Below are 27,513 nucleotides of genomic sequence, written 5' to 3'. Positions count from 1 at the left end.
TGTATTTGCTCTTAACAAAACCCAAAAAAACGGCAAGGAATGAAACTAACCTCATACCAGATACATGAGAGGAAAAAAGGGGAAAAACTTAATGGGGGAAAGAGAAAAAAACAACAGAATCACTTTGGTTAAAAGTTGTTATTAACCAAAAAGAAATGGAAGAATTGCATTGATACTTTTCTCACAAGAAATATGTAAATAATGAACTGACAAAAAGGCATATGAAATTATTTATAACATACCCGTTCCTTTGGATCAAAACCACAGAGAAAAATGTTCAATTTGAACACAAATTTGTCAGTTAATTTTCATACATTTACCATGTAAACCCTGCCATCAAAGCACAGCAATGATGCCGTGGCAGAGATTAGTGTAATACAAGGTCCAAACAGAAAACACACTGAGATAATGTAACTGCTGTATAACTATAGGATCATAAACTGCAGGTTTATATAGCAGGATTATTGTGCATAGCTATTCCAAGCCTGGTCCAACTGCAGACCATCAATAGCCTAAAACTGGCATTGCAAAATAAAGCAACTTGTTCCTATCTGCTGCACTGAATGCAGGATATTATTCACAGCTGGACATGCTAACGGAAAATTAACAGACTAGTGCTGGGTCATTTTATGAGAATAATGCTCCTTTAACATGGACAACAGCATTATCAACTGCCACAGAGTAACACTGCCTTCATATACAGCTCAATGCACTGAGCAGGCATCAGTTTATAAAACCCTGACTCTTCATGTAGTGGTGTAGTGTCATGATCAGGAGAATGGTGCTATGAAAACAAACTAAAACTAAAATAAAAATATTAAAAAAGGAAAAAAAAAACCCTAAAACGTCAGTAAATGCCTAAATAAGCAGGCAGACAGAGACACAAAGCTCCAGACCAGTGGCACTGTAACTGCAAGCAGGATAAGTACGGCATTAGCACCACTAAACACACAAACGAGGGGGGGGGGGGCGCTTCCTGATAATGTGGCCTAATGAAAGGGCCACTGGCACTAACAGCATACCCATGAGCCTCTACGCCCCAGAGCACAGCGTACCCATGAGCCTCTACGCCCCAGAGCACAGCGTACCCATGAGCCTCTACGCCCCAGAGCACAGCGTACCCATGAGCCTCTACGCCCCAGAGCACAGCGTACCCATGAGCCTCTACGCCCCAGAGCACAGCGTACCCATGAGCCTCTGCAGTCAGCCTGCTCCAGTGGTTCTCTCTCAGTTTCAGCGCTGTGTTGTGAAATAAACACAGGGGAGCACAGAGTCACTCACACCAGTTTCTGTGTCTGTGTTCCTTAAACGGAGCTGGGGGCTGGAGGCCGGGGGGGGGGGGGGGGGGGGGAGGGGGATGGTGATAGCGATGCCTGCGAGACACTAGGAAGTGGGGCGGCTGCCTGAGCCAGGGAGGTCTTCAGCATCTGGGCTGGGGAGGTCTTTAGCATCTGGGCTGGGGAGGTCTTTCGGGTCTGGGGGGGGAGAGTTTGGCCGGATGGCGTCCTCCTCCCAGCCCAACACACTGAGTCCCGCGGGGGCGGACCGGGAGTGGGGGGTGCGGGTGCGCCCCAGGCCCTGGTAGCGGCCCGTGGGCGAGGGCGGGATGGAGGCGGTCTCTGTGATGGGGTCCTGGGACCCCCCTGAAAGCAGGCTGGTGTGCTCGTTCTGCTCCTGCTCATCCTCTCCAAAATACATCTTCCTGGGACGGCCCAGAACCGTCCGTCCTGCAGGAAAAAGAGCTGAGATATGGGTACTGTCCCACACCAAAACGCACCATCACTGAAGACAGCGTCTGCTTAGGGTGCAGACTGTACACTGCAAAGAAGAAATCTGTGAACCACTCAGGGTGGTCCACATTTTCATTTATTGTAAACATAAATGTTATCAGATCTTCATCTTGGTCATAGAATACAGAAAAATCCAATTAAGTGAATAATACATGTAATTTTTTGAACAAGAAATATCCTTGTGTGAAGTACATGAGCCCTTAGACTCAATAACTTTTCGCATCTCCTTCAGTAGTGATGACTTTACCCAGACTCCCTCTACGGGTCTGTGCATTACTGAGTCTCCAGGGAGAACTCTGGGCTCGTACTGAGAAGCGAAGTGGGTTATGGGACAGGGGAACTCACCAACGTTGCGCACTTGTTCAGAGATGTCCGCACGGATGTCAGAGATGTCCCACATGGCCATGAAGGAGTCGAAGCAGGAGCCCTCCTCGGCCTCCTGGATGTAGGGCTTGTAGGTGAAGCTGAAGTGGTGAGCAATGGCAGCCAGAAACATCTCCACACAGATTATGAAGTCCTGCAAAACAACACACCTGTGCTTACCTTCCCACAACACACCTGCGTTTACCTTCCCAAAAAACACACCTGTGCTTACCTTCCCAAAACAAAACACCCGTGGCTTACCTTCCCACAACACACCTGCGTTTACCTTCCCACAACACATCTGTGCTTACCTTCCCACAACACACCTGTGCTTACCTTCCCAAAACAACACACCTGCGCTTACCTTCCCACAACACACCTGCGTTTACCTTCCCACAACACATCTGTGCTTACCTTCCCACAACACACCTGCGTTTACCTTCCCACAACACACCTGTGCTTACCTTCCCACAACACATCTGCGCTTACCTTCCCACAACACATCTGCGTTTACCTTCCCACAACACACCTCTGCTTACCTTCCCACAACACACCTGCACTTACCTTCCCACAACAAACCTGCGCTTACCTTCCCACAACACACCTGCGCTTACCTTCCCACAACACACCTGCGCTTACCTTCCCACAACACACCTGCGCTTACCTTCCCACAACACACCTGCGCTTACCTTCCCACAACACACCTGCACTTACCTTCCCACAGCAGAGAGGAACACCTGCGAGTGCACCAAAACGTGAGGGATGGGACAGGCGAACAGAAAGCACCTTTCTCGCCCCAGAAAGGCGAAGGCCACCAGCAGGACAGCGCAGTGTTTTTACCTGCAGTCCTGTGGCCACTGCCTCCACGCTGTCCCAGTCCCACGTGTGAGAGTCTGAAATGACTCCCACTTTCACCAGGAAGGCGATGAACACGGCCTGCCTGGGAGAGAACACAGCTGCGGGTTCAGAGGTGCTGAAGCCAATCACAGCATCCCTGCGCATTCACACTCATATCACAGCTCAGCCGCAGTTTGTACTGCAACATCATACGTTCACACCCTCAACAAAGACAAACAAAAACAGTACAATACAAAAGCTAAGCTGTATTTGAAATCTCAAACAATATTCCACTTTAACAACAAGCTAACCAACCAAAATTACACTTTTCTATAAATCTTTTAAAAAATAAGATTCGGATGAATGACGTTACGGGGAGCAGGGTGCCCACGGAACTTACCAGAAAGACACGAACACCACCAGCTTCACACACAGAAACTTCCCAACCGGCCGGATGGGGCTCAGCTCCTCACGCAGAGCCCTGTAGAACAGCACCAGGCAGTACATGGCAAACTGCAGGAGAGAAGAGACAGAGCGTTACACTGTAGGAGGAGAGGAGAGACAGAGCGTTACACTGGAGGAGGAGAGGAGAGACAGAGCGTTACACTGGAGGAGAGGAGAGACAGAGCATTACACTGGAGGAGGAGAGGAGAGACAGAGCGTTACACTGGAGGAGAGGAGAGACAGAGCATTACACTGGAGGAGAGGAGAGACAGAGCGTTACACTGGAGGAGGAGAGGAGAGACAGAGCGTTACACTGGAGGAGGAGGGGAGAGACAGAGCGTTACACTGTAGGAGGAGAGGAGAGACAGAGCATTACACTGGAGGAGGAGGGGAGAGACAGAGCGTTACACTGTAGGAGGAGAGGAGAGACAGAGCGTTACACTGGAGGAGGAGAGGAGAGACAGAGCGTTACACTGGAGGAGAGGAGAGACAGAGCATTACACTGGAGGAGGAGAGGAGAGACAGAGCATTACACTGGAGGAGGAGAGGAGAGACAGAGCATTACACTGGAGGAGGAGGGGAGAGACAGAGCGTTACACTGGAGGAGGAGAGGAGAGACAGAGCGTTACACTGGAGGAGGAGAGGAGAGACAGAGCATTACACTGGAGGAGGAGGGGAGAGACAGAGCGTTACACTGGAGGAGAGGAGAGACAGAGCATTACACTGGAGGAGGAGAGGAGAGACAGAGCGTTACACTGGAGGAGAGGAGAGACAGAGCATTACACTGGAGGAGGAGAGGAGAGACAGAGCATTACACTGGAGGAGGAGAGACAGAGCATTACACTGGAGGAGGAGAGGAGAGACAGAGCATTACACTGGAGGAGGAGGGGAGAGACAGAGCATTACACTGGAGGAGGAGGGGAGAGACAGAGCATTACACTGGAGGAGAGGATAGACAGAGCGTTACACTGGAGGAGGAGGGGAGAGACAGAGCATTACACTGGAGGAGGAGGGGAGAGACAGAGCGTTACACTGGAGGAGGGGAGAGACAGAGCGTTACACTGGAGGAGAGGAGAGACAGAGCATTACACTGGAGGAGAGGATAGACAGAGCGTTACACTGGAGGAGGGGAGAGACAGAGCGTTACACTGGAGGAGGAGGGGAGAGACAGAGCGTTACACTGGAGGAGGAGGGGAGAGACAGAGCGTTACACTGGAGGAGAGGAGAGGCAGAGCATTACATTGGAGGAGTTGCACGTTGCAACAATGTAGAGAAATGAGCAAGTATGCGTACCAGCTGGGAGACATTGTTGACGATCACCAGGTAGGTCCACGCGTTTCTGGAGCTGAAGTTGCCTTCATCATACACATCGCACAACTGGCAGATCCTGGCAGAAGAATTCAGGATTTTAGACAATTTTTAAACACAATGTGATGTCTGTACGTACATTAAGGACATGCACATCTGTTCAGTGTAATTTATTTTTTTATAACCACCAATGAAAAGTTAAATTAACCATTCACATCCCATGTAAAAGCAAAAAACAAAAAAGATTTTTCAAGGAAGGAAGCAGATTTCACTATGGGTGCTACAGAGGTAATGGTGTAAGATTAAAGCACTGCAGTTAGCTTGTTCCTGCTGCATTGTACTTACAGTGCAATAACCGTAGTAACGGGTCTGACGACTGTGTACTGCAGAACACCGAGTTTGCACCTGAATAACAACACCCTGCCAAAAGATAAAAACAAACCATTATCACTTGCTGCCTAGCAACATGTAATCAAAGATGGGCTGGTGCTACTGGAGGCAAAGCAACATCAGCTAAAAACATTACATACAGGGACCAGCATCAGGATGTGGAAATGGACAGATTTTAATGGAAAGACTATTATGGCATTACAAGTTTGTTAGAATGCTTTAGGTTTTTGGTGCAGAGAGAGTGATGTGGTGATTCTGGACTTCAACCAGGTCAAACACACAGACTGAATAAATGCCCAACAGCCCGACTGTCTGAAGACATAAGAGCAAAAATAAAGTCTACAGCACTACTAACACACCCAGCACTTCTTCTGTGACGTCTGTCAACAGAGTTTCCCATGCTAATTCTTGCAGCACATACAGTATATTTCTAAACTACAAATGAATAATATGGACTCACTCTCCCATAGGCCACGGTGGACAACAGCACAATGGTGGTAGATGTCTTTGCTGTTCTTGGACTTCCAACATCAACACCAGGCTGGGATACTGGTTCCCCAGGTAATTCAGCAGGAAGATCATGAAGTTATAGATGACATAAGCTTCATAGCATTCCCTGCATGTGTCCACATAGATGGCAATGCCGGGATACTTCAGAGCAATCCACTGCGGGAGAAACATCCAAGTTATCGTTGATGAAACCTCTGAAACTCCTTACACAATTCCAGGCAATTCTTGTCACATCTGCAAAGTCACCCTCTTTCTGGTAACACTTCATGTATATAACACACAAAAATTAGATTGACTAAGCTCAAATGCAGATATACGTCTGATTCTGGTGTTCTTTGGTATTTGGGTACCTGTACAGATGATACCTGTTCATATGGTACATGCTGTTATTTACAGAGACATTTTTACAACCAAGGTTGTAGGTCCATTTCCAAAGAGGAGCACCGTGGTTGAACCCTTGAGTAAGGCACTTAGCCTGAAATGCTTCAATAAATGTGCAGCTGTTTGAATGGACTGTGTGTAGGAATGTAAGCTGCCTAAATTGCTCTGGATTAGCGCATCTGCTAAAATGCATTAAAATGCAAATGAAAGCCAATAATGAACACAAACGCCCAGGAGGATGAATACAGATTCTCCTGTTACCTACTCGTCAGGGATTTATAATGTGTACACCAACCACTCTTCAGTCCTGTGACTGCGAAACACATCGTCTCCAATTTAAACTGTACAGGTCACCAGAGAAATGGTCTGGGTGCTCAAAACAACATCTAAAAATGGCACTTTTCCCAATGCTGTTACCACACTGAGTATTTGACCATTTTAAAACCAAATGAAACACGGGCCAAAAATATTTTTGTTAAAAGTCACTAATCACAGAACAATAATGAAAATCAAGACTGATCTTAAGAAATAACAAGGAGACACTACAAGTACCACACATTTTTGGAAACAACAACTACTTACGCTGTCCAAACTGTATATTGGTACCATCCATAATATCCTGAAAGAAGACAAGAAAAGAACAAAGAACAAACCTTGAATGTTGTTACAGTCAAATTTTCCAGGAAATCTAATCTTTCCTTTCAACAAAGAAAAGGTGATAACAGGAAGAGCATTTCAGCTGAATTCCAGGCAATAACAAGTCAACAAGTTCAAATGTCAATAATATGTAAGCAAGAATGACAGTATAAACCTTTAGTCCTTATGTCCTTTCAAGATACCTGAACAGGTCTCACCTGATGATTGGCTTTTGCAGTTCAGGCTGAGTGTAGTGCACAAGATGCTGCAGGATTCCCCACAGAGATATGGGTATAGTCATGAACACAAATATACCAGCGATGAACCATGCTTCGTTGTGAGTGCCAACCTGAGAGGAACAGAAAAGAGATCTGCTAGTGAACTGTACAAACGAGCAACGGGTCAGACAAGCAGCACGATTAACGGTGTATTATAAACGGATCGGGACCTGCTACAATACATAATAAAATTACAGATAAGAAAGTAAAAGTAATCCTAAGAATGCTACAAGTCACGAGTTGGGAAGTTTTTAGAGCACAACAGCACCGATTCAGGTGAAAGTGAAGCCGTATTATACTTGCAAAGCATTCTTAGGTCACTTGCATTCAATTAAGCAGTTAAAATCCATGTGTAGTGATTAACATTAACAAAGTAGCAACTGTATCTAATACAATGCCTTAAAAAATTAAGAAACTAAGTTACAAATCACGTAAAATTGTTTGCGGATCATCGGAACACTGACTAGTTGACTATCTGAAGGTGTAGGTTAATCGACAGGACTCACCCCAGATTTATGCAGTTCCCAAACACACAGCGGCAGCACCACAAGTAGCAATAAAATATACAGTAACACAACCAAGGGCCTTATCCACCTCCTCCAGTTCCCACAAGTGCAAGGCATGTTTAACCTAGGTTAGGGCTAGTTAGCGAGCTACGGTACATGCAGTAATTGTAGTCCCAACGTGAAATTATTTGCTTGCTAAGAAGCGAGATTTGAAAAATTGGTCGTATGTACTTAGCTGTCCACCATGTCTTAGTTGTGACTACAGAGTAGTCAGATACTACGCTGGACAAGAATAACTCCTATCATAGCATGCTTGTCCGCTAACACAGCTTAGTAAACAAACCATAACTAGCTAGCATATCCAGCTACATCGACTCAGATAACAGCAAACATACAAGCACTAGCCTAGCTAGATAGAGAACAGTGCTTTAGAACAAGTCCCATGTATCCATCTCCCTAATGATATTTTCAAGAATGTTGTATCATGTGTAGGTTGTAAAAACAGCTAATTCTAAAGCCTCGAAGAAAACCCACGATTCAAAGTCCAGCCACAAGAAAACAACTAATGTTTGCTAACTTTACTCACAAGCTAGCTAGAGGTAAAGTACCTCCTGTATTCATGTGTTCCGTTGTTATTACCAGCTACAACCAACCATGCTAAAACCAACCACAGCGGAGTCCCGCCTATTTGCTTCCCTTCGATTGGGTAATGCGCAGAAGCTATGGCAAAGTAAAATATTTTTCGCTAGCTTTTCAATCAATCAGTGCAAGGGCATTATGTTTGTATGCCACGCACAGCTTTCACGTGATGGTGAAATCACTGTCATCCAAGTACACCAGGGCACAATCAAAGATAGCGAGATCTAAGAAGATGCACAAGTTGTTTTGTAAGTCAATGGAGGGTTGTTGTCCGCACTCATTTTACAGAACAAATCAAGGCTACCTAAAAATTACTGCACAAAAATAAATTGGAAGTAGTGTCATATAAAGTGATTTTCACGAAATTGACTTACTGTCACTTTTCATTTTAATATTATCTTAACCGCGAAGGCATTGATAATTAATCTAAAGCATGATTTATTCTGTTAGTAAAAGAGTTGTCATGTTACTAGGCTGGAAAAGTCTAACTAAATTATATTTAACCATAATTAAAATATACATATATAAATAAATTACAACGATCTAATGCCATTATCTGATTAAAGGAACCGAATTGCCAATTAAGGACTAAACCTCCCGGGTTAGGCCACTAGATGGCCTCATAAATCTATAATTCAGCAACGTTTTCTATAAGTCTGTTTGTGATTATTACAGTGTGTGTGTGTGTGTATGTATATAATTGTTTTTGTGAAATTTATGCACACTGGCAATTGCTATAATATTAATTGTGTATAATTGCTTTTTATAAAACACATTGTAGTGGTAGTTCAATATCTAAGGACATCTGAGATACTCTTTATTATTAGAACAGGTCAGTAAAAATATGTAGATGGAATTCACTGATGATGTTCTGCTACTTTGCATTTCAGTTATTCCTTGTTTGTAGCACTATACAGATTGTCCATGAATATTAGATGGAACCGCAAGGCTTTTATAAATTAGGAATGGATGGGCCTCAACCATACTTGTGCCATGAATATTTGCTTTAAGGGAGTATGATGTAAAATGGCAGGGGATGTGGAGTCACAAAGGGTTCACAAAAAGAAAAGTTGAGAGGTTTCATAAAATTGCATTTATTTATGAACTATTAGCTCTGCACTGACTTTTAGAACAAAGCTGTTTCTTCTCAAATAAATTTATATTATACAAACAAACATTCTTGATTTTAATACTACAGTATCGTCAGTGGATTTTAAAAAAATGTTGTCCCAATATGAAACGAATAAGGTTAATACTATTACATTGTATGTTTCCTGAAAAAAATATGCTAGCATGCGGTTTCGAACGCTGCCCAAATTTCCCTGCCCCTCAGCCATTACTGCAAAAGACGTACAATAACAATATCAATACACAAACAATACTATAACTTCCCTTGAAATTAGACTAACCCATAATCGTCACCCAGCCATTATTCAAATTATAACTCAGATTTTCATGAGTAGTCTATAATATTGTTTTTGCCATTGGTAGGTTGGTTTGTCTAACCATTCCATTAAATATGTTCCATTTGACATTAAAGCTGATGCCAATATCCACTGCCACCCCACACACCATTCATTTGATATCACAGAACGCTCACAGCCAGGCAGAATATGTGCAATTATGCTTGAAACAATTTAGACTTACTAAAAACGTGTGTGATTTTATAGGTGCACAACGTGGTACTCATTTGATTTTGTGTATCGTTGTTGACACAGAAACATGTTTTCACTCCAGCAGGGATGTACATGCGGTCTGTTACTGACAGGTTATGAGTCTGTGTCTGGCATCAGACTACATGGAAACCAGGCTCAGCGATAGCTCAGTTAATTCACTTCATGCTACATAGACATGCCAGACTGCTTTCATCTATGGTGTGTAATGCATTTGTGATTTTTATTAACTTTCCATTTCCACCACATCAAGCTTGAGCAGTGAATAAAAAACCTCCTGGTTAACAAAGACTTTCAATGCATCTGCTTTGGTGCAGCTCAGCTGGCTTTGATAAAATTAACAGTTTTAACTGCTTTTAAGCTCAAAATAGCCTTTTAAAGAACTGTAACGAGTTTTGTTATTTACGCAATAAGTAATTCCTTTGGCTCGGTTCCAGTTTCTTTCATATTAGTGAAAAGACGTAGTTAACTTTATTAAGTTTTTAGGAAATGTTATTTGTTTTGGGGAATGATTTTTATTGGCACAGGAAGGTTGTATGTGTGATGAAGGATATTTAAATACTTACAGTAGTTTCAAATTACTCTGATCCAAAGCTCATGCACCTGTAGGGTTCACAGTATATATATACACATACATAGAGAAACTTCTGCAGAGCAACTTCACATTAGCTGGCAATGGGACGCCAGTGAGTGTACAAAAACTGGGCTGTTTGAGCAAATCCAAATATACATTAAAACTGAAGTACTTACAGAAACTCCAAAAAGTCAACTATCCCTTCGGTCAGAACAATAGCGCAATAAATGATCATCTATTTTTATTTTAATACTTATGATTTACACATTAAATGTACACAATGTTTTTGTTTAATATTTTGCTATCTACTGAAATAAGGAAGACAATTCTTTGCTGGGATGTGTGGAATTCATCTCTTGATGTCCATGAGTTAAGATATCTCTGTTTGCAATAAAACAAACAATGAATCGCTGTAATCATTGGCCATATGAACAATAACAGAACCTCTACAGAAAAATATGTTTTCTGAAGCTTTCTGTATTGGTATGCTAAATTATTAAATTTCCCTCTCCATCTCACTTAATATTATGATACATGTCATTTCTATATATATCAATTAGTAATAAATTCCAAAAAAATCTTTTGAGGAAATACATCCAGTTTTAAAGTATCATAACATACAAATTTCAGAAAACTATAATAAAGAGTTAATTATTGAATCTCTGGCTACTATTTAACAGTAACTAAATAATGCACCAGAATTGAAGTACAATGAAGTTTATTTATTTTAGCATTCTTTCATGCTCACACAAACACACACACACACTCATACACAGATACACACACAATAACAGAAATTATAACAAATACATAGTTACGTTCACTGTATTTCCTGAATAGAAACACAAGTAATCAATAATACTCCTTTTCATGCACTAATTATAGTACTCACTGTAATTAAACATAAATCAACACATATTCAGTCCTATCTCAGGCACTGGATGAAGGACAAAAACGCTTCTAAGAATAATTAGTACAAAAAATAAAAAATACAAAAACTTAAATTACTTCTGTCGAAATCATCTGATAATATGCTGACTTTTTCTTGTGGAGTAAACATACAATTAGCTTTAACATTTGCATTTTTAAAAATGTTTTTTGGAAAGAATTTGGAATGACCAATAGTATACAATATATATAGCCTGTGATTCTGGATTCTTTATACAGACAATTTAATATAAATAATAATGTGAAACCCAAATATTAACATTCTCAAGGACAATCAAGGTAAAACACACCTTTTCGTTTCAGTTTCAATTCAGCCAATTCCATATTTTTCTCCCATAAGCAACACCATTTATAATACATATTGGGAAAAGCATATTATCTATATTTCAAGTGGATTATCTCGAATAATCATCTCATAAATACTGCATGTAATACTTTAATATTTAGTCAGTAATAGGCTAATGTGGTAAAAGTGCTGGCCTGGGCCCAGACCCTTCAGTCCTCATTCACCTGGGCAGGTGGCTTGGCTTAGAGCCCAGGAGCAGGCAGCTCCAGTAACTGTTACTGTTGAATGAGCGTAATTCACGTTTCTGAAGAAAATGTGTATGAACAACATCAGCGCTTTCCCAAAAATATGAAAAGGCTCTTGATTGTACCCTGTGCAGATCAAACCTCCAAAGCATAGTGTGACGTCCTCCAGCGAACACCAGGGTGGGTCACCACAACCAAGCACAGTGTAACGTCCTCCAACGAACACCAGGGTGGGTCACCACAACCAAGCGCAGTGTAACGTCCTCTAACAAACACCAGGGTGGGTCACCACAACCAAGCGCAGTGTAACGTCCTCTAACAAACACCAGGGTGGGTCACCACAACCAAGCGCAGTGTAACGTCCTCTAACAAACACCAGGGTGGGTCACCACAACCAAGCGCAGTGTAACGTCCTCTAACAAACACCAGGGTGGGTCACCACAACCAAGCGCAGTGTAACGTCCTCCAACAAACACCAGGGTGGGTCACCACAACCAAGCGCAGTGTAACGTCCTCTAACAAACACCAGGGTGGGTCACCACAACCAAGCGCAGTGTAACGTCCTTTAACAAACACCAGGGTGGGTCACCACAACCAAGCGCAGTGTAACGTCCTCTAACAAACACCAGGGTGGGTCACCACAACCAAGCGCAGTGTAACGTCCTCTAACAAACACCAGGGTGGGTCACCACAACCAAGCGCAGTGTAACGTCCTCTAACAAACACCAGGGTGGGTCACCACAACCAAGCGCAGTGTAACGTCCTCTAACAAACACCAGGGTGGGTCACCACAACCAAGCGCAGTGTAACGTCCTTTAACAAACACCAGGGTGGGTCACCACAACCAAGCGCAGTGTAACGTCCTCCAACGAACACCAGGGTGGGCCCGACACGGTCTCCCCCCTGCAGCTGCTCCCTGCAGCTGTCAGCGGTGTTGCTGACACCAGCACACTTAATATGAATTTAAAAAAAATATGGGTAGCACTGTCGCCTCAGAGTGGCGTCCTGGGTTCAAATCCCCCGGGTCCACGTGGGTTTCCTCCAGGTACTCTGGTTTCCTCCCACAGTCCAAAGACATGCAGGTAGGCCAATTGGATTGGAGACTCTAAATTCCCCATAGGTATGAGTGTGAGCGAATGGTGAGTGAATGGTGTGTGATAGTTTGGTGGCCTGTCCAGGGTGAATTCCTGCCTCTCGCCCAATGCACGCTGGGATAGGCTCCAGCACCCCTCGCGACCCTGCCCAGGGGTATAGATAAAGGATGAATGGACTGACATGGTGCTAGCTGAGCAGAGCTGTTTATAGCTTGCTTTCACCTGTGACCTGTTACCGTGCCCTTTCGTCCTGTGCAAGCATTCTTGGCCCTTCCTGTGTTGACTTTGTTCAGGGTTTTGGGAGAGCTATGAAACGTGGTTAAGGACACTTTGGTCTCATTGTATGGGCTTGCCGTCGTGTTCTTGTAAAATGTATTTCTTGCTGCGTCACACTCAGCATCACTTCAGTCTTCCTGCAGAAGTGAAAGCTGATTTTGAAACCTGAGATTCTAGCATGTGTCACCAGATCAGGTCTGTTTCTGTCCTTTAGGGTGCAGATGGCCCTGATGAAGCTTTGATGACTCCTGTCAGTGGGGGGGGGGGGGGGGGGGGGGGTGTCCGGGGGGAGGGGCTTAGGTGTTGCTGTCCTTCCGCAGGCTGCGGTCCTGGTTGTGATTGTGGGCCTCCTGTGTTTTATACTGAGCGCTCGTCCCATTCAGGGGCACCATGCTGTTTACCAACATCCCTGAGTGACACCAACAGCACAGACATGACTGAGGGGGGGGGGGGGCGGGGAGAGAGAGAGGGAGAGAGAGAGAGAGAGGGGAAGAGAGGGGGAGAGAGGGGAAGAGAGAGAGAGAGAGAGGGGAAGAGAGGGGAAGAGAGAGAGAGAGAGAGGGAGAGAGAGGGGAAGAGAGAGAGAGAGAGGGAGAGAGAGAGAGAGAGAGAGGGAGAGAGAGGTTAATATGATGTACAGCTACAGCAGAAGAACCAAGATCCATAGATCACAAATGTGTACATAACAAACGTCTTCCACTGTACAGTATTCCCCAATGACATAATGGGCCATTTTTTTACATAAAAAAGACAAGCAGACATGGTTTGCTCCCTATATGGTATGTATGGAGGAAATACAAGGTTGTGCCCAAATTTGGAAAGCGCGGATTAGTGAATTTCCCGCAATCTACTTTCTTAGGATATACATGGCTTTAACATGACTCTTATTAGTATAAACAGCTGTGGAATAAATATCAAACAATTAAAATTTTTTGTTATAATGTAAACATTCCAGTCTGCTGTTGTGGTCTCAGATAGATTTCCTAACATTATGCCAGGGCAACAATCTCTCTTTTAATGTTTGAGGGTAACATTTTTTAAATGATGCAGAGGTTTCTTTACGTGTCGAATTGTTTCCAGTGTGGCCGCCCCAGTTGCTGTGCCGTGCAGTGCTGCTTCAGGTGCTTTAGGTTGGTGTAATAGGTACCGTGAGGGCTGGGGGTCGGTTATCTCTCTGGAGAGCGTGAGAGGGGATGTCTGGCCTGTCTCACGCTGGCCTGTCTCACGCTGGTCTGTCTCACGCTGGCCTGTCTCACGCTGGTCTGTCTCACGTTGGCCTGTCTCACACTGGTCTGTCTCACGCTGGCCTGTCTCACGCTGGCCTGTCTCACGCTGGTCGGTCTCACGCTGGCCTGTCTCACGCTGGTCTGTCTCACGCTGGTCTGTCTCATGCTGGCCTGTCTCACGCTGGTCTGTCTCATGCTGGCCTGTCTCACGCTGGCCTGTCTCACGCTGAGGGAATGTGCAGCATGTGGCCTTGCCCTGGCAGCATTCAGCTGCTTTCACATCGTGAGTGAAGTGAGTGAAGAAACCGTCCTTATCGTTACAATTTTAAAAAATAAAACTGTCTCTGAAGATGGATCTGCTAAATGTTTGTCTCTCTTCCAACAAGCGGTGGGTAAAACCAACAAGCATGGCAATGTCCAGCAGGGGGCGTACCTTGAAACAGTTCTTGAATTTCTTGCTGACAAAATAGAGGATGATGGGGTTTATACAGGAGTTGACAGTGGCCAGATTTATGCCGAGGTAGTCAAGCACCAACAAGAAGCTAAAATTAAGAGGAAAATCATTTTAATTAAGTTTAAATCCCTCCAGTGGAGTGTTCTCCAAAACATGTAATTGCATGGGGGTCGACAGTTCTGAAATGTAAAGCTATTTCTTGATGACATTTAAAATGCTTTCTAACAATGAAGAATAAAGAAAAATAATTATCAATGACTTCTAAATGAACGGTTATCATGTAAGTCTGTTCTTTTTAACTAAAACAGAGCTATTATTGTGGTACCAACTGATCTAGCTCTATTTTGTACACAAGGAACATATTTTAGTAAATTTAAAAAATGCTTATATTTATTCAATTTATTTAAGAAACTAAATATGTCTACTTACTTGAGCAGGTCACAGCGCCCGGTGTCACTGGGAATGTACATTAATTTCTTTAATATCCTGCTGAGATGCAAAGGAAACCAGCACAGTGCAAATATCAGCACTAAGCAGAACACCGCCTTGGCCACCTCTCGCCTCTGAAACAGGAAAAACACCAGTAAGACAGAGCATCGTAACAAAGATCTGTAAAAATCAGGATTTTCATCACCCATCACCCAAGGTTTATGAAAGTGTTAAGGGTTCCTTAAATATGTTATAACAGGACCTCTGAGCAGTCAGATAAAATGGCTGGAATACATGCGTGAATGAGTGAATAAGTGAATGCATGAATGTGTGAATAAGTGAATAAGTGAATGAGTGAATAAGTGAATAAGTGAATGAGTGAATAAGTGAATGAGTGAATAAGTGAATAAGTGAATGAGTGAATAAGTGAATAAGTGAATGAGTGCAACTGAAAGCCAGAAAAGTCCTTTCCTGTGTAAGTAACCAAGGCGAGAGAGTATTGCCCCAGAGTATTGCCATGAATAATGATTTAGGAATTTCATCACTTTTAACATTTAATATATGTGTTACTAATACGCAGTTTCACATTATTCACATAGTTCAATAAGTCTCTCACCTGCTTGAGGTGCTCGCTCAGAGCGATCCTCAGACTCCCATTCCTGCGGTGGAGCATCTCACTGGTCATGAGGGTGTAAAATATGGCTGTGCAGGCCAGAGGAACGCAGAAGTAGAAGCCAAAAAGCCACCAGTCTTTGGCATTCATGTAGAACTGAAGAGAAGAGCAGAGGTTTAGAAACAGGAAGCAAACTAGACAGAGCTCTCTGCACTGAAATATACACAAGGAAACTCTGTGGACCTTCAAAGCAAACATCTCTACCATGATTTATGGAGTTTCAAAATCCATAGAGCTGGTTTATGAGCTCATATTTCCCACATTATGTTCTGAAAACAAACCATCACAGCAGGTTGGGTTGTGTGAAAAGTTCCATAGGAAATAATTGATATTTTGAGAAGCCTAATCGCAGTTAGATGATTAGGTACTTACGTGTATAAACAAAGTCATTAAAGCTCTTCATACAAGCAAACAAATCAGGGTCAGGCTCTTAACAGGGCCCGTAGTTTTCCAGCATAATAGATTTACATCAGCTTCCCTCAGACACTGCGTGTTTAGCCATAATACCCTTGCAGATGCCTGCAGCCCTTAAGATTAGAATTGTGTGTTACACTGCAGACACATGGGGCAATTGGGAATACACACACTGGTCTGCTATATATGTGCATTCCCACCATGGGATTCCCATGTTTCCCATTGCAAACAATGGCTTAGCAAAAGGTCAAAGTCTTTAATAGCCTACTTGTTCTTTTCTAGTAAAATACCCAGCCTGTAATGTATACAGTAAAAGGATATAGTTCAGAGTACATAATGGCTAAGAATGTGCCACTTGCCTTTAAAAACAAAAATTCTTAAGCCCCCAAGGGACTCTGTTACTCATTACGTGTCTTACAGCCAGACAATACAGGGTTGAGCTTGAGTCTCTTCACCAAACATTGGCCTGGGCTGGGTCATCACCCAACATTGGCCTGAGCGGGGTCATCACCCAACATTGGCCTGGGCTGGGTCATCACCCAACATTGGCCTGGGCTGGGTCATCACCCAACATTGGCCTGGGTGGGGTCATCACCCAACATTGGCCTGGGCTGGGTCATCACCCAACATTGGCCTGGGCTGGGTCATCACCCAACATTGGCCTGGGCTGGGTCATCACCCAACATTGGCTGGCAGCCTGCAGCAGATGGTCTACCATAACCTGGGTCCTCAGGTTGCTGCTGCATAAACACGTCCTAGTGACTCCCCAGGCACTTACAGGTCACCAGATGCCAAAGCAAAGAGATGCACTCCTCCTGTAATCAGTGAGAGCTCTCCTGCGAGCCTCTCTATGGCTGGTGTAAGAAGTTACTAGTTCCCTGGTGAGCATGTTAGAACAGCATGCAGTTTCAGCACTTCCTGTGTGGGTGGCAGACCAGTGTTATAAGAGCACATTACAGCTTTCCATTCCTATTGGGATGAAGGGCTGGGGATGCATCGCATGCAGCTTTAATTTCAGAGACATGTTTGTTATTCTTCGGTTTGTGATGTTGTTGAATAACAAACACACTGACTGATGTCTGGTTTATACGAGCAGCTTACCACCACATCATTGCCCAATGCAGCAAGCTCTGGACTGTCAGGACACCCGGGTGTGCTGGGTTTGTTTTAACTATGGTAATAAAAATTATTTCCCCAGTATACTCAGAACTGTACATTGCTACAGTATGTTGATATTTTCATTGCATTGTGAGGAAGGCCAGTCAGCTCAGAGCATCAGTGAACCATGTATATAGATCCAATATATGAAACCCTTCTAAAATGAGTGTATAAGAAGTACTGTACCATCATGAATGGGGTCTGTGGGTAGAGCATGCAGGTTTTCATTGTGACGTTTTTGTAGTCGAAGGTGACGATGCTGAACCCAATGGCTTCTGGCACAGCCAGTAAGATGGACAGGACCCAAATGGAGATGATCTCCACAGCCGTGAGCAGCGGGATGCCGACGCCCTGGACCCGGCTCCATGAGGCCACCGCCCTGTACCTGGGACAGAGAGTACCACAAACAGCCTTATGATCCGCTCTCTACCACCGCCCTGTACCTGGGACAGAGAGTACCACAAACAGCCTTATGATCTGCTCTATACCACCGCCCTGTACCTGGGACAGAGAGTACCACAAACAGCCTTATGATCTGCTCTATACCACCGCCCTGTACCTGGGACAGAGAGTACCACAAACAGCCTTATGATCTGCTCTATACCACCGCCCTGTACCTGGGACAGAGAATACCACAAACAGCCTTATGACCCGCTCTGTACCACCGCCCTGTACCTGGGACAGAGAGTACCACAAACAGCCTTATGATCCGCTCTATACCACCGCCCTGTACCTGGGACAGAGAGTACCACAAACAGCCTTATGATCCGCTCTATACCACCGCCCTGTACCTGGGACAGAGAGTACCACAAACAGCCTTATGATCCGCTCTATACCACCGCCCTGTACCTGGGACAGAGAGTACCACAAACAGCCTTATGATCCGCTCTATACCACCGCCCTGTACCTGGGACAGAGAGTACCACAAACAGCCTTATGATCCGCTCTATACCACCGCTCTGTACCTGGGACAGAGAGTACCACAAACAGCCTTATGATCCGCTCTATACCACCGCCCTGTACCTGGGACAGAGAGTACCACAAACAGCCTTATGATCCGCTCTATACCACCGCCCTGTACCTGGGACAGAGAGTACCACAAACAGCCTTATGACCCGCTCTGTACCACTGCCCCAAGTGCTGCATTTCTCTAAATCAGTCTACATCTGTGCTTGCCAACCATTTTCCTGAAGATCTGTCATCCTGTAGGTTTTCATTCCAACCCTAACAAAACACACCTCATTCAACAGTTAGAGATCTTGTTGAGCTGTAAATGAGTAGAATCAGGTGCAGTAAATTAGAGTTGAAATGAAACTGAACTGGTAAGTCTTTATTTTTCAGTTCTGAGCAATTATGTAATTTACATATATTTATATATTTTATCAGATCAATATGAAGAGGATTCTTCTGAACTGTCTGGCAAAAAGTGCAAGGTCCCCCAAGGTACTGTTCTTGGGCCCATGCTTAGGCATGTGCTTTTCTGCATTATACTTCCCTGCTGTTGAGGCCACAAGCAGCTGTTGTCAGCCAAGGCAGTCAAAAGACATTACATCTGTTCTAAAACTAGCTGTGCTAATGTAGGAGCATGGACTAACTGTTGCCTAACTAAACTAAAACTAAAACATGGACAAACTGCTGGCTAACTAAACTAAACTGAAAAATTCACGAACTGATGACTATCTGCCCTTAGAGATGCTTTAAAGGTCACCAGAGAAAAGTGGCCAGACAGACACTTCCTGTTGTGGCAAGATGAAGACAAAATTTCACAACTAAAATTCTGCACTGTCAGGTTTCCTAAGCCACCCTTCATCCAGCATGGAGAAAGCAGCTGGGTTTCCTCACTAAAGCCAGGTGATTTCACCATCTTACATGTGTTCTAGTCTTGGTTGTAACATACTGATTGCCCAACTCAAGCTTACCAGAAAGCTCCTGTAATCCGCCATTTCAGACCACGTCCGTCATCTGGTCTGAGTACGCACTAATGGAATAGGCTCTACATTCAGCTACTCTGCATGTGAAGACTGTGGTCCTATATGTACAACTACCTTGGCCAGAAATTCTCCAGTGTACAGCAGGCTTGTACGCATGCAATACCATCAGTACATGAGGGAAATAGATAAAGGCTACTTTTAACAAAAAAAATATATTTATATTTCTATTCTGAGGAACATAAATGACTTTTCACAGCAAAGTCCTGTTGGCACGCTCTTTCAACATATCTTCCTCATCAAAACACTTTTTGTGGCATGCAGCATGAATAATTACCAACAACTACCAGCATTTTTTAAAAACTTTGAATGGCTTCAAGATGGCTGCTATCCTGCGATCATTACGCCTGAGTAGAGTTTACAATCCTTCTCACGATTCCTCAGAGCAACTGTTTTAAAACAAAATTGACCGCTGCAAACATTATATGCCGTGTCAATTTTTTTAAAAAGATGTCTGTCTTTTTGTCTCTCTCTCAGAGTTTCGTTAGTATTTCCAGGTTCCGTTAGTGCACATGTAAATATTTGCATCGTGACAGGAAGAGAAGGATACTTCTGCCCTTTTTTCCACTTGGTGGCATATAAGGTTTACAAGACAAAGAGCCTGTTTCTGGAAAAATCCTCTCATTTGCTTTTAGTCAATATCCTGCACATGGACTTTTGTTTGCTTGTCTGGCACGCAACTTTAGCTTGGGAATCTCAGTAGGAAAGTAACAAAAAGATCAGACATTTTAAATTCACATATGAAATGAAGGTAAGCATAGAATATATAAAACTGTTTAAGAGATATGAACTCAACCTACATTCTGCTACATTGAAAAAAGAAGACACAAAAGCTGCATCATATTGCCTGTGGCTAAAGACACACAGCAGTGCATTGATGTGTAAAAATGCCAATGTAACAGGATACATTAGAACCCTCTCAGAAAGCTTTTCAGCTGCACACTACGCCTGCAATGGCAGCATAAATAAACAGTAAGTGCTTGCATCCTCTTTGTCTTTTCAGCTTCTGAAGGGCATAACTAATTATCTTTGGAGGGGGGAATACTATACAATGTATTACAAATGGGAGAACCTCTTATTTTGGCGTTTTAAAATATATTTGTATCTGTGTGTGTCTTGGATGTTATATACACATCTACTGATGGAGTACTGCTCTATACGTTCTCATAAGGAGGAGCCAAGCAGACAATTCCAAATGACCTTATTAACTTCCGCAACTGCTCACCTCAAACACGATATTAACTGGCTCACACCCTCTATTTCCTCTTAAGTGAAATGAGGGAACTAATTAATCTTTCCGGAACCATTTGTCCACAGTCCTCAAAGGAGCTTTACCAGGACAAGAGAATAAACATGGCCATAGAACCTCACTGGCTTTTCCCTCCCTTACTTTTCAGACAGGTGACACTTGGGTCAAAGGTCAAATCTGGCTTTAACTAAAAGCTTTTCCTGCCCCGTGGAGTGCAGTGTCCGTGTGAACAGCTTTCTAGGTGGCTCTTTCAAGGCCCGCAGGCCTGCTCTGTCAGGGGTCAAAGGTCGGAGGAAAAGGGCAGGGCGTGTTCCCTGGTTAGTGATGGACACCACATTTCCTGAGCGACGCTGAAAGGTTCTTTTGTGCTGGGTAATGTCCTCGAGGCACGAATACATTCTGCACATAACCTCAGCGTACGCAGGAGATTATCTTTTGCAGATGTTGGCTTGCGCGGACATTCACAAACATCAAAGCCTCTTATTAACGTACATGCATAATATATCTACAGCTAGTTATATTATGTGTCCCATACCCCACTAAAAATGAATATTACCAGCGCTATTCTTCCCCTGGACGAATCAAATCCATGGTTATTTGATGTTTAGTTGTTTATTTAGTCAAATAATGAATAACAGCTAAAGTATTAAAGTGACCCTGGATCACAAATTTATTCCATTAAAACGGGAAGTTAGACATTCTACAAGAATGCAGAAAAAATGATTTATTCCAAAGGTCCAATTATTCCAAATGACTTTAAAACTGTTTTTCCAATGATTCCTATTATTCAGTTACAGTCTGAGGCTGTACTGTACTGTACCTATCTGTAACACAGGGAGTAATACTGTACCTATCTGTAACACAGGGAGTAATACTGTACCTATCTGTAACACAGGGAGTAATACTGTACCTGTCTGTAACACAGGGAGTAATACTGTACCTATCTGTAACACAGGGTGTAAATACTGTACCTGTCTGTAACACAGGGTGTAAATACTGTACCTGTCTGTAACACAGGGTGTAAATACTGTACCTGTCTGTAACACAGGATGTAAATACTGTACCTGTCTGTAACACAGGGAGTAATACTGTACCTGTCTGTAACACAGGGTGTAAATACTGTACCTGTCTGTAACACAGGGAGTAATACTGTACCTGTCTGTAACACAGGATGTAAATACTGTACCTGTCTGTAACACAGGGAGTAATACTGTACCTGTCTGTAACACAGGGAGTAAATACTGTACCTGTCTGTAACACAGGGAGTAAATACTGTACCTGTCTGTAACACAGGATGTAAATACTGTACCTGTCTGTAACACAGGGAGTAATACTGTACCTATCTGTAACACAGGGTGTAATACTGTACCTGTCTGTAACACAGGGAGTAATACTGTACCTGTCTGTAACACAGGGAGTAATACTGTACCTGTCTGTAACACAGGGAGTAATACTGTACCTGTCTACGCTGAGCGCACACAGATTAAGGACTGTGATGCCCACAGAAGCCTTCTGCAGGAAGGGGACCAGTTTACACAGGAAGAGTCCGAAAGGATGGTCTTCCAAGAGCCACCTTCCGGCCAGGAGCTGTATGGGGGAGAAGAGTCACAGCGTCACTGTAATTGGCTGAGGGGGACAGACACACAGACACAGCGTCACTGTGATTGGCTGAGGGGGACAGACACACAGACACAGCGTCACTGTGATTGGCTGAGGGGGACAGACACAGCGTCACTGTGATTGGCTGAGGGGACAGACACACAGACACAGCGTCACTGTGATTGGCTGAGGGGACAGACACACAGACACAGCGTCACTGTGATTGGCTGAGGGGGACAGACACACCAGCAGTGCTGATTCTGTGTTGTGTCACTGAATCTATGTCACCACCCTCAACAAGGTGAACACATCTCCACATCTGGCCTCTTTCCTTGCGAGCGCTGAAGTGCTGCATTCTGCTTTGCTCTGAGTGTCAAAGTGATCGAGTCTGAGTCCTTGACTTAATGGGTCTGACACTCAGACTACAGCTCTTGTATCACCCTAGAGGGAACAGCAGGTGTTCTGTGGCTGAACTATGCAGAAATTGGCTCTTGAGAGCCACAAAGTGGGATTTTCAAAAAGCCTCTTGACTGAATCATTTAAACCCAAACAAATGATGGACATTTCTGGAGAGGGGCTGGCATTGTTCCCAACTCCAGACACTTTGGTTGGGGAATTCAGATGTCGTGCCATGTTTGCTTTATTGCCTGATTTAATCCTGGCAAACTGATTAAAATGACACATTTGCTCTAGGGCTGCTTTTCCAGTGTATAAGCTGCAAACCAACACGTTAGCTTTGTCACTTAATGACAAGTGGTTTTGAACTTTGATTACTGGAGATATGGAAATGCTTTAACTTTTCCATTCAGTTTTCCTTCCTGGTGATTCTGCTTTGTTAGCTCTGGTTTTTAAATTTAAAAAAATTACAATACTTACAATAGCCAACATTATGTTGAAACAACTGACTGTGAACTTGGAGAGGTGATGACTGAGTTCATCTGAAATTCTAGTCAGAAGAGTTCAGTTTGATGAATGGTTTCCTGTCCGTTTCGAGGCCCTTACTCTGAGAATGCCTCGTCTGTGAGCTGCTCAGGATGTGTTCTGTCTGAACACCGCTGCGTTCTGCGGAAGTCCTGTCAGAATGAGATTCCTGGGGACAGTTTGAATGAATCTTTCCCTTTCCCATGACATGGGCATCGCCATTGACCGGCTCCCCTGCAGAACGCAGGACGACAAGGCAACTACCTGAGTTACCCGAGCTGTCACAGAGTGCTGGGCTTGGGGACGGATCAGTGGCAGTCAAAATGACACACAGTACAACGCGTCTTAGCCAAAAATAATGATTAGGGTCATAACCCCTTGCAAAATGGATTAAGCACCCATCTCAAGTTAAAGAGCTTCTTTTTGCCTTCAGATGAGATCACCCATTAGTGTTGGCAAAATATACAATAAACAGCATCACTAAGGTCTGACCATTTGTTTCTTGTCTGAAAGTCAGTAACCTTTGTTTGTTCTGCAACTCCATACATAAATTTGTCAGTTATTGTGTCAACATGCAGACTGAAAAACAAAAAACTGAAGTGAAGTGGTCAACCTCCGCTCCACCAGGGGGCAACCTGTGCCCCAAGAATGGGCTTTACGGTCGATGCCAAATAAAAACACAGAGATTGAGTTTACTACTGCTTCGGTCTATGCCAAATCCTCTCTGTTCACAGATGCTGAATTAATTTATTGAATGGTGGAGCAGTTTTCTGTTGCCTTTAACTAGAACAAACATTGTTCACTAATGGTTTTTACAATCTAGAAGTGATTTACTGTAGTTTTACTATTATTCACTGACAATCCAACATAAACAAATGATAATTACATGGCAAGAACTGTTCATTACTAAGACTGCTTTCACAATCTGTGCTGATTAAATTAATTTACTTTCTGTAAACCGCACAGACAGAAAACTGTAAACATGTTGGTTTTGTCGATTTGGAAGTCATGCTGATAATTTCCAGGCGCTGGCCATGTGGTGAGGTCAAGCCGAAGGCAGGATGAGGTAGCCGGTGGAACGGCCAGGCTCTGGTTCTCTGACCTGGCGGCGTCTCGTGTGTTTATTTTAGGAGGCCCGGTCTCAGCCACACTCATCGCAGGGCCTGGAGATTACAGTAGAGTGCTGCAGAGATAAGCCCCTGGCTCTCCGATCCGGGACCGGCCCATACTGGGACCGTCACCCCAACCCTTTGATCTCGTCTGCACATGCACGTTAAGTCACAATAACAAGACAAAATTGCCCTCCATCTTAGGAGAAAAGGTACATTTTACCCTACAATTTTAGGCCGCTCCTCTGTGCAGTATGAGCAAGTTCCAGTGTTTAAATGCGTACTACCACCACCATCCTGTACTGCTTGTTATTATCATTTATAGTTTGTCATTTGCCAGACACTTTTAGCCAAAGTGACTTACAAAAGTACATTCACAAGGTAAGAAAATATAAAGTCATAATGAGTTTAGTGAAAATTACTGTTAAATGATTCACTCTCAAAACTGATTTAGGGAAATTAGGTGCCCGGAATGAATGCTAACCTCACATGAGAGTCAATATTTCAGAACTTTTCATTCTTTATATTTCACCGGACACTGGCACAACCTGATCACAGCATACATGCCACTGAAATGTACTGTTTTCACTGCAAGAGACAGACCTCACCAGCATGGATTTGTCTGTCCTGTATCTGTGTCTGTATCTGTGCTGTGCCTGTGTCTGTATCTGTGCTGTGTCTGTCCTGTATCTGTGTCTGTGCTGCGTCTGTCCTGTATCTGTTCTGTGTCTGTGCTGTATCTATACTGTATCAGTGCTGTGTCTGTCCTTTATCTGTGCTGTGTCAGTGCTGTGTCTGTCCTGTATCTGTCCTGTGTCTGTGCTGTATCAGTGCTGTGTCTGTCCTGTATCTATACTGTATCAGTGTTGTGTCTGTCCTGTATCTGTGCTGTATCTGTGTCTGTGCTGCGTCTGTCCTGTATCTGTTCTGTGTCTGTGCTGTATCTATACTGTATCAGTGCTGTGTCTGTCCTTTATCTGTGCTGTGTCTGTCCTGTATCTGTCCTATGTCTGTGCTGTATCTATACTGTATCAGTGCTGTGTCTGTCCTGTATCAGTGCTGTGTCTGTCCTGTATCTGTGCTGCGTCTGTGCTGTATCTGTCCTGTGTCTGTGCTGTATCTATACTGTATCAGTGCTGTGTCTGTCCTGTATCTGTGCTGTGTCTGTCCTTCATCTGTGCTGTGTCTGTCCTTTATCTGTGTTGTATCGGTGCTGCATCTGTCCTGTATCTGTCCTGAGTCTGTCCTGTATCAGTGCTGTGTCTGTCCTGTATCTGTCCTGTATATGTCTTGTGTCTGTCTGTTATCTGTCTTGTATCTGTGCTGTATCTGTCCTGTATATGTCCTGTGTCTGCCCTGTGTCTGTCCTGTATCTGTCCTGTATCTGTGCTGTGTCTATCCTGTATCTGTCCTGTATCTGTGCTGTATCTGTGCTGTGTCTATCCTGTATCTGTCCTGTATCTGTGCTGTATCTGTGCTGTGTCTATCCTGTATCTGTGCTGTATCTGTGCTGTGTCTATCCTGTATCTGTCCTGTATCTGTCCTGTATCTGTGCTGTGTCTGTCCTGTGTCTGTGCTGTATCAGTGCTGTGTCTGTCCTGTATCTATACTGTATCTGTGCTGTGTCTATCCTGTATCTGTCCTGTATCTGTGCTGTGTCTATCCTGTATCTGTCCTGTATCTGTGCTGTATCTGTGCTGTGTCTATCCTGTATCTGTCCTGTATCTGTCCTGTATCTGTGCTGTGTCTGTACTGTGTCTGTCCTGTGTCTGTGCTGTATCAGTACTGTGTCTGTCCTGTATCTATACTGTATCAGTGCTGTGTCTGTGCTTTATCTGAGGATAACTCCATGTACAGGGAGCCAGCAGTCCCTGCTAGTCACCTGTCACCATGAGATCATAACTGTGCCAGCCAAGTGTCTTAGCCAATGGAGTGGCAGCCCTTAGACCCAACAAATCTCAGTGTTTTAAAGGCTTTTAGCACACATAGAAAAGTATGAATGCCATTTACCTGAATAATGTATGTTAAGATATAACTCGCTTAATTCTGTGTAATTCAGGTTTTTCTGGAGGAAGTGAACCTAATCATTGTGTTAAAAGTTCACTTCGGTTAGGTTAATCATAATTTAGGTTAATCATAGCATTCTGAAAGTTATAGCATAGTTTTAACTGCCATTTCCAAGGACAAGCCAAATTACTCTGACAGTCCAATATCGGATGTCTGAGACTAAAAACTTCTGTTCAAGAATTTCAGTATTATAACTGATCATATTTCCTCTGCCTGCATTTGAGCTTATACATTTTTAAGGATCTGTCACCATGAGAAAGCCCATCTTCCAAATGGCCTGAAGTTAAGCACAATGTACCATTGAGATGTTCACCATCCAGCAGCATCCATCCTTCCTACCTTGTACATGTTGATAGGGATGTCGATGGTGATGTAGATCAGGTCCCCCAGGGCCAGGCTGGCGATGAGGGCGTTGGGGCCGTTCCTCATGCACTTGTTCTGGTAGATGATCCTCAGCAGAGTGGCATTCCCCACCATGCCCACCGCAAAGATGATGCAAGAGATGACGGTGTTGATGTATTTGAAAATCCACTTGATGGACGTGTCCTGCGTGCAGAGCGGAGGAGGGACTGGCCCCACCCTCACTGAGCCATTGGACCCCGTGGGTGGAGGGGGGCCGACGGAGGGGCGGTCAGCTGCTGGGGGCTGGGTGGAGGGGGATTCGAGGGCCGGGGGCAGGGTGGAGGGGGGTTCGAGGGCCGGGGGCAGGGTGGAGGGGGGTTCGAGGGCCGGGGGCAGGGTGGAGGGGGAATCGTGGGCCGGGGACAGGGTGGAGAGGAGTTTGAGGGCTGGGGGCTGGGTGTGGGGGACACGCACCCGCTGGGTGGGGGGTTCTATGGCCAGGTCGCTGCTGGTGGTGTTAGTCTGACCCGCTCCCCAGCCGGTCGTGCAGAACAGCGCCAGCAGCAGGGCCACAGGGCCCATTCCTACACGCATTCCACACTCCGATTAAGAGATACACCGATAAGGGCTGCTGGACAGCCTTTCTGGGAAAGGAAAAGATAAGAGACATTTTACGAGCGTGCGCCAAGGGCTGGCATGGCAAGGC

The 27,513-nt window shown here is 44.2% G+C and overlaps 2 protein-coding genes across 3 annotated transcripts; both read right to left on the bottom strand.

The window, feature by feature from the left end:
* Positions 1-1,340: 1,340 nt before the first annotated feature.
* Positions 1,341-8,100, bottom strand: tmem184c (transmembrane protein 184C). Of its 2 annotated transcripts, none has more exons than XM_035427388.1 (10): positions 7,444-8,100; positions 6,878-7,008; positions 6,606-6,642; positions 5,593-5,798; positions 5,088-5,162; positions 4,728-4,821; positions 3,391-3,503; positions 2,994-3,093; positions 2,136-2,307; positions 1,341-1,727 (listed from the first exon to the last, which is right to left on the bottom strand). In XM_035427388.1, the coding sequence occupies exons 1-10, from the start codon at positions 7,558-7,560 to the stop codon at positions 1,384-1,386; spliced, it is 1,389 nt and encodes a 462-aa protein (XP_035283279.1). In that variant the 5' UTR covers positions 7,561-8,100; the 3' UTR covers positions 1,341-1,383. The 2 variants fall into 2 exon arrangements, with proteins under 2 accessions (XP_035283279.1, XP_035283280.1); XM_035427389.1 differs by having other exon boundaries at positions 8,030-8,079.
* Positions 8,101-12,930: 4,830 nt separating this feature from the next.
* LOC118232589 (endothelin-1 receptor-like) lies at positions 12,931-27,176 on the bottom strand (the record flags this gene model as incomplete). Its single annotated transcript, XM_035427650.1, has 7 exons — positions 12,931-13,615; positions 14,838-14,946; positions 15,288-15,421; positions 15,904-16,056; positions 17,719-17,917; positions 22,229-22,356; positions 26,805-27,176. Coding segments are annotated over 7 exons (1,236 nt in total), but the record flags the coding sequence as incomplete, so codon positions are not given.
* Positions 27,177-27,513: the final 337 nt, after the last annotated feature.

The sequence above is a fragment of the Anguilla anguilla genome, chromosome 7, assembly GCF_013347855.1.
Source record: "Anguilla anguilla isolate fAngAng1 chromosome 7, fAngAng1.pri, whole genome shotgun sequence".
Lineage (NCBI taxonomy): Eukaryota > Metazoa > Chordata > Actinopteri > Anguilliformes > Anguillidae > Anguilla > Anguilla anguilla.
This window is presented reverse-complemented; position numbering and strand designations above follow the sequence as displayed.

Coding starts and splice junctions, on each gene's coding strand:
- tmem184c (XM_035427388.1), bottom strand. CDS start 7,560: ATGCCTTGCACTTGTGGGAACTGGAGGAGGTGGATAAGGCCCTTGGTT. Junction 5,163..5,592: donor CCACCGTGGCCTATGGGAGA/GTGAGTCCATAT, acceptor ATCTTTTGGCAG/GGTGTTGTTATTCAGGTGCA. Junction 1,728..2,135: donor TGAACAAGTGCGCAACGTTG/GTGAGTTCCCCT, acceptor TTTTTCCTGCAG/GACGGACGGTTCTGGGCCGT.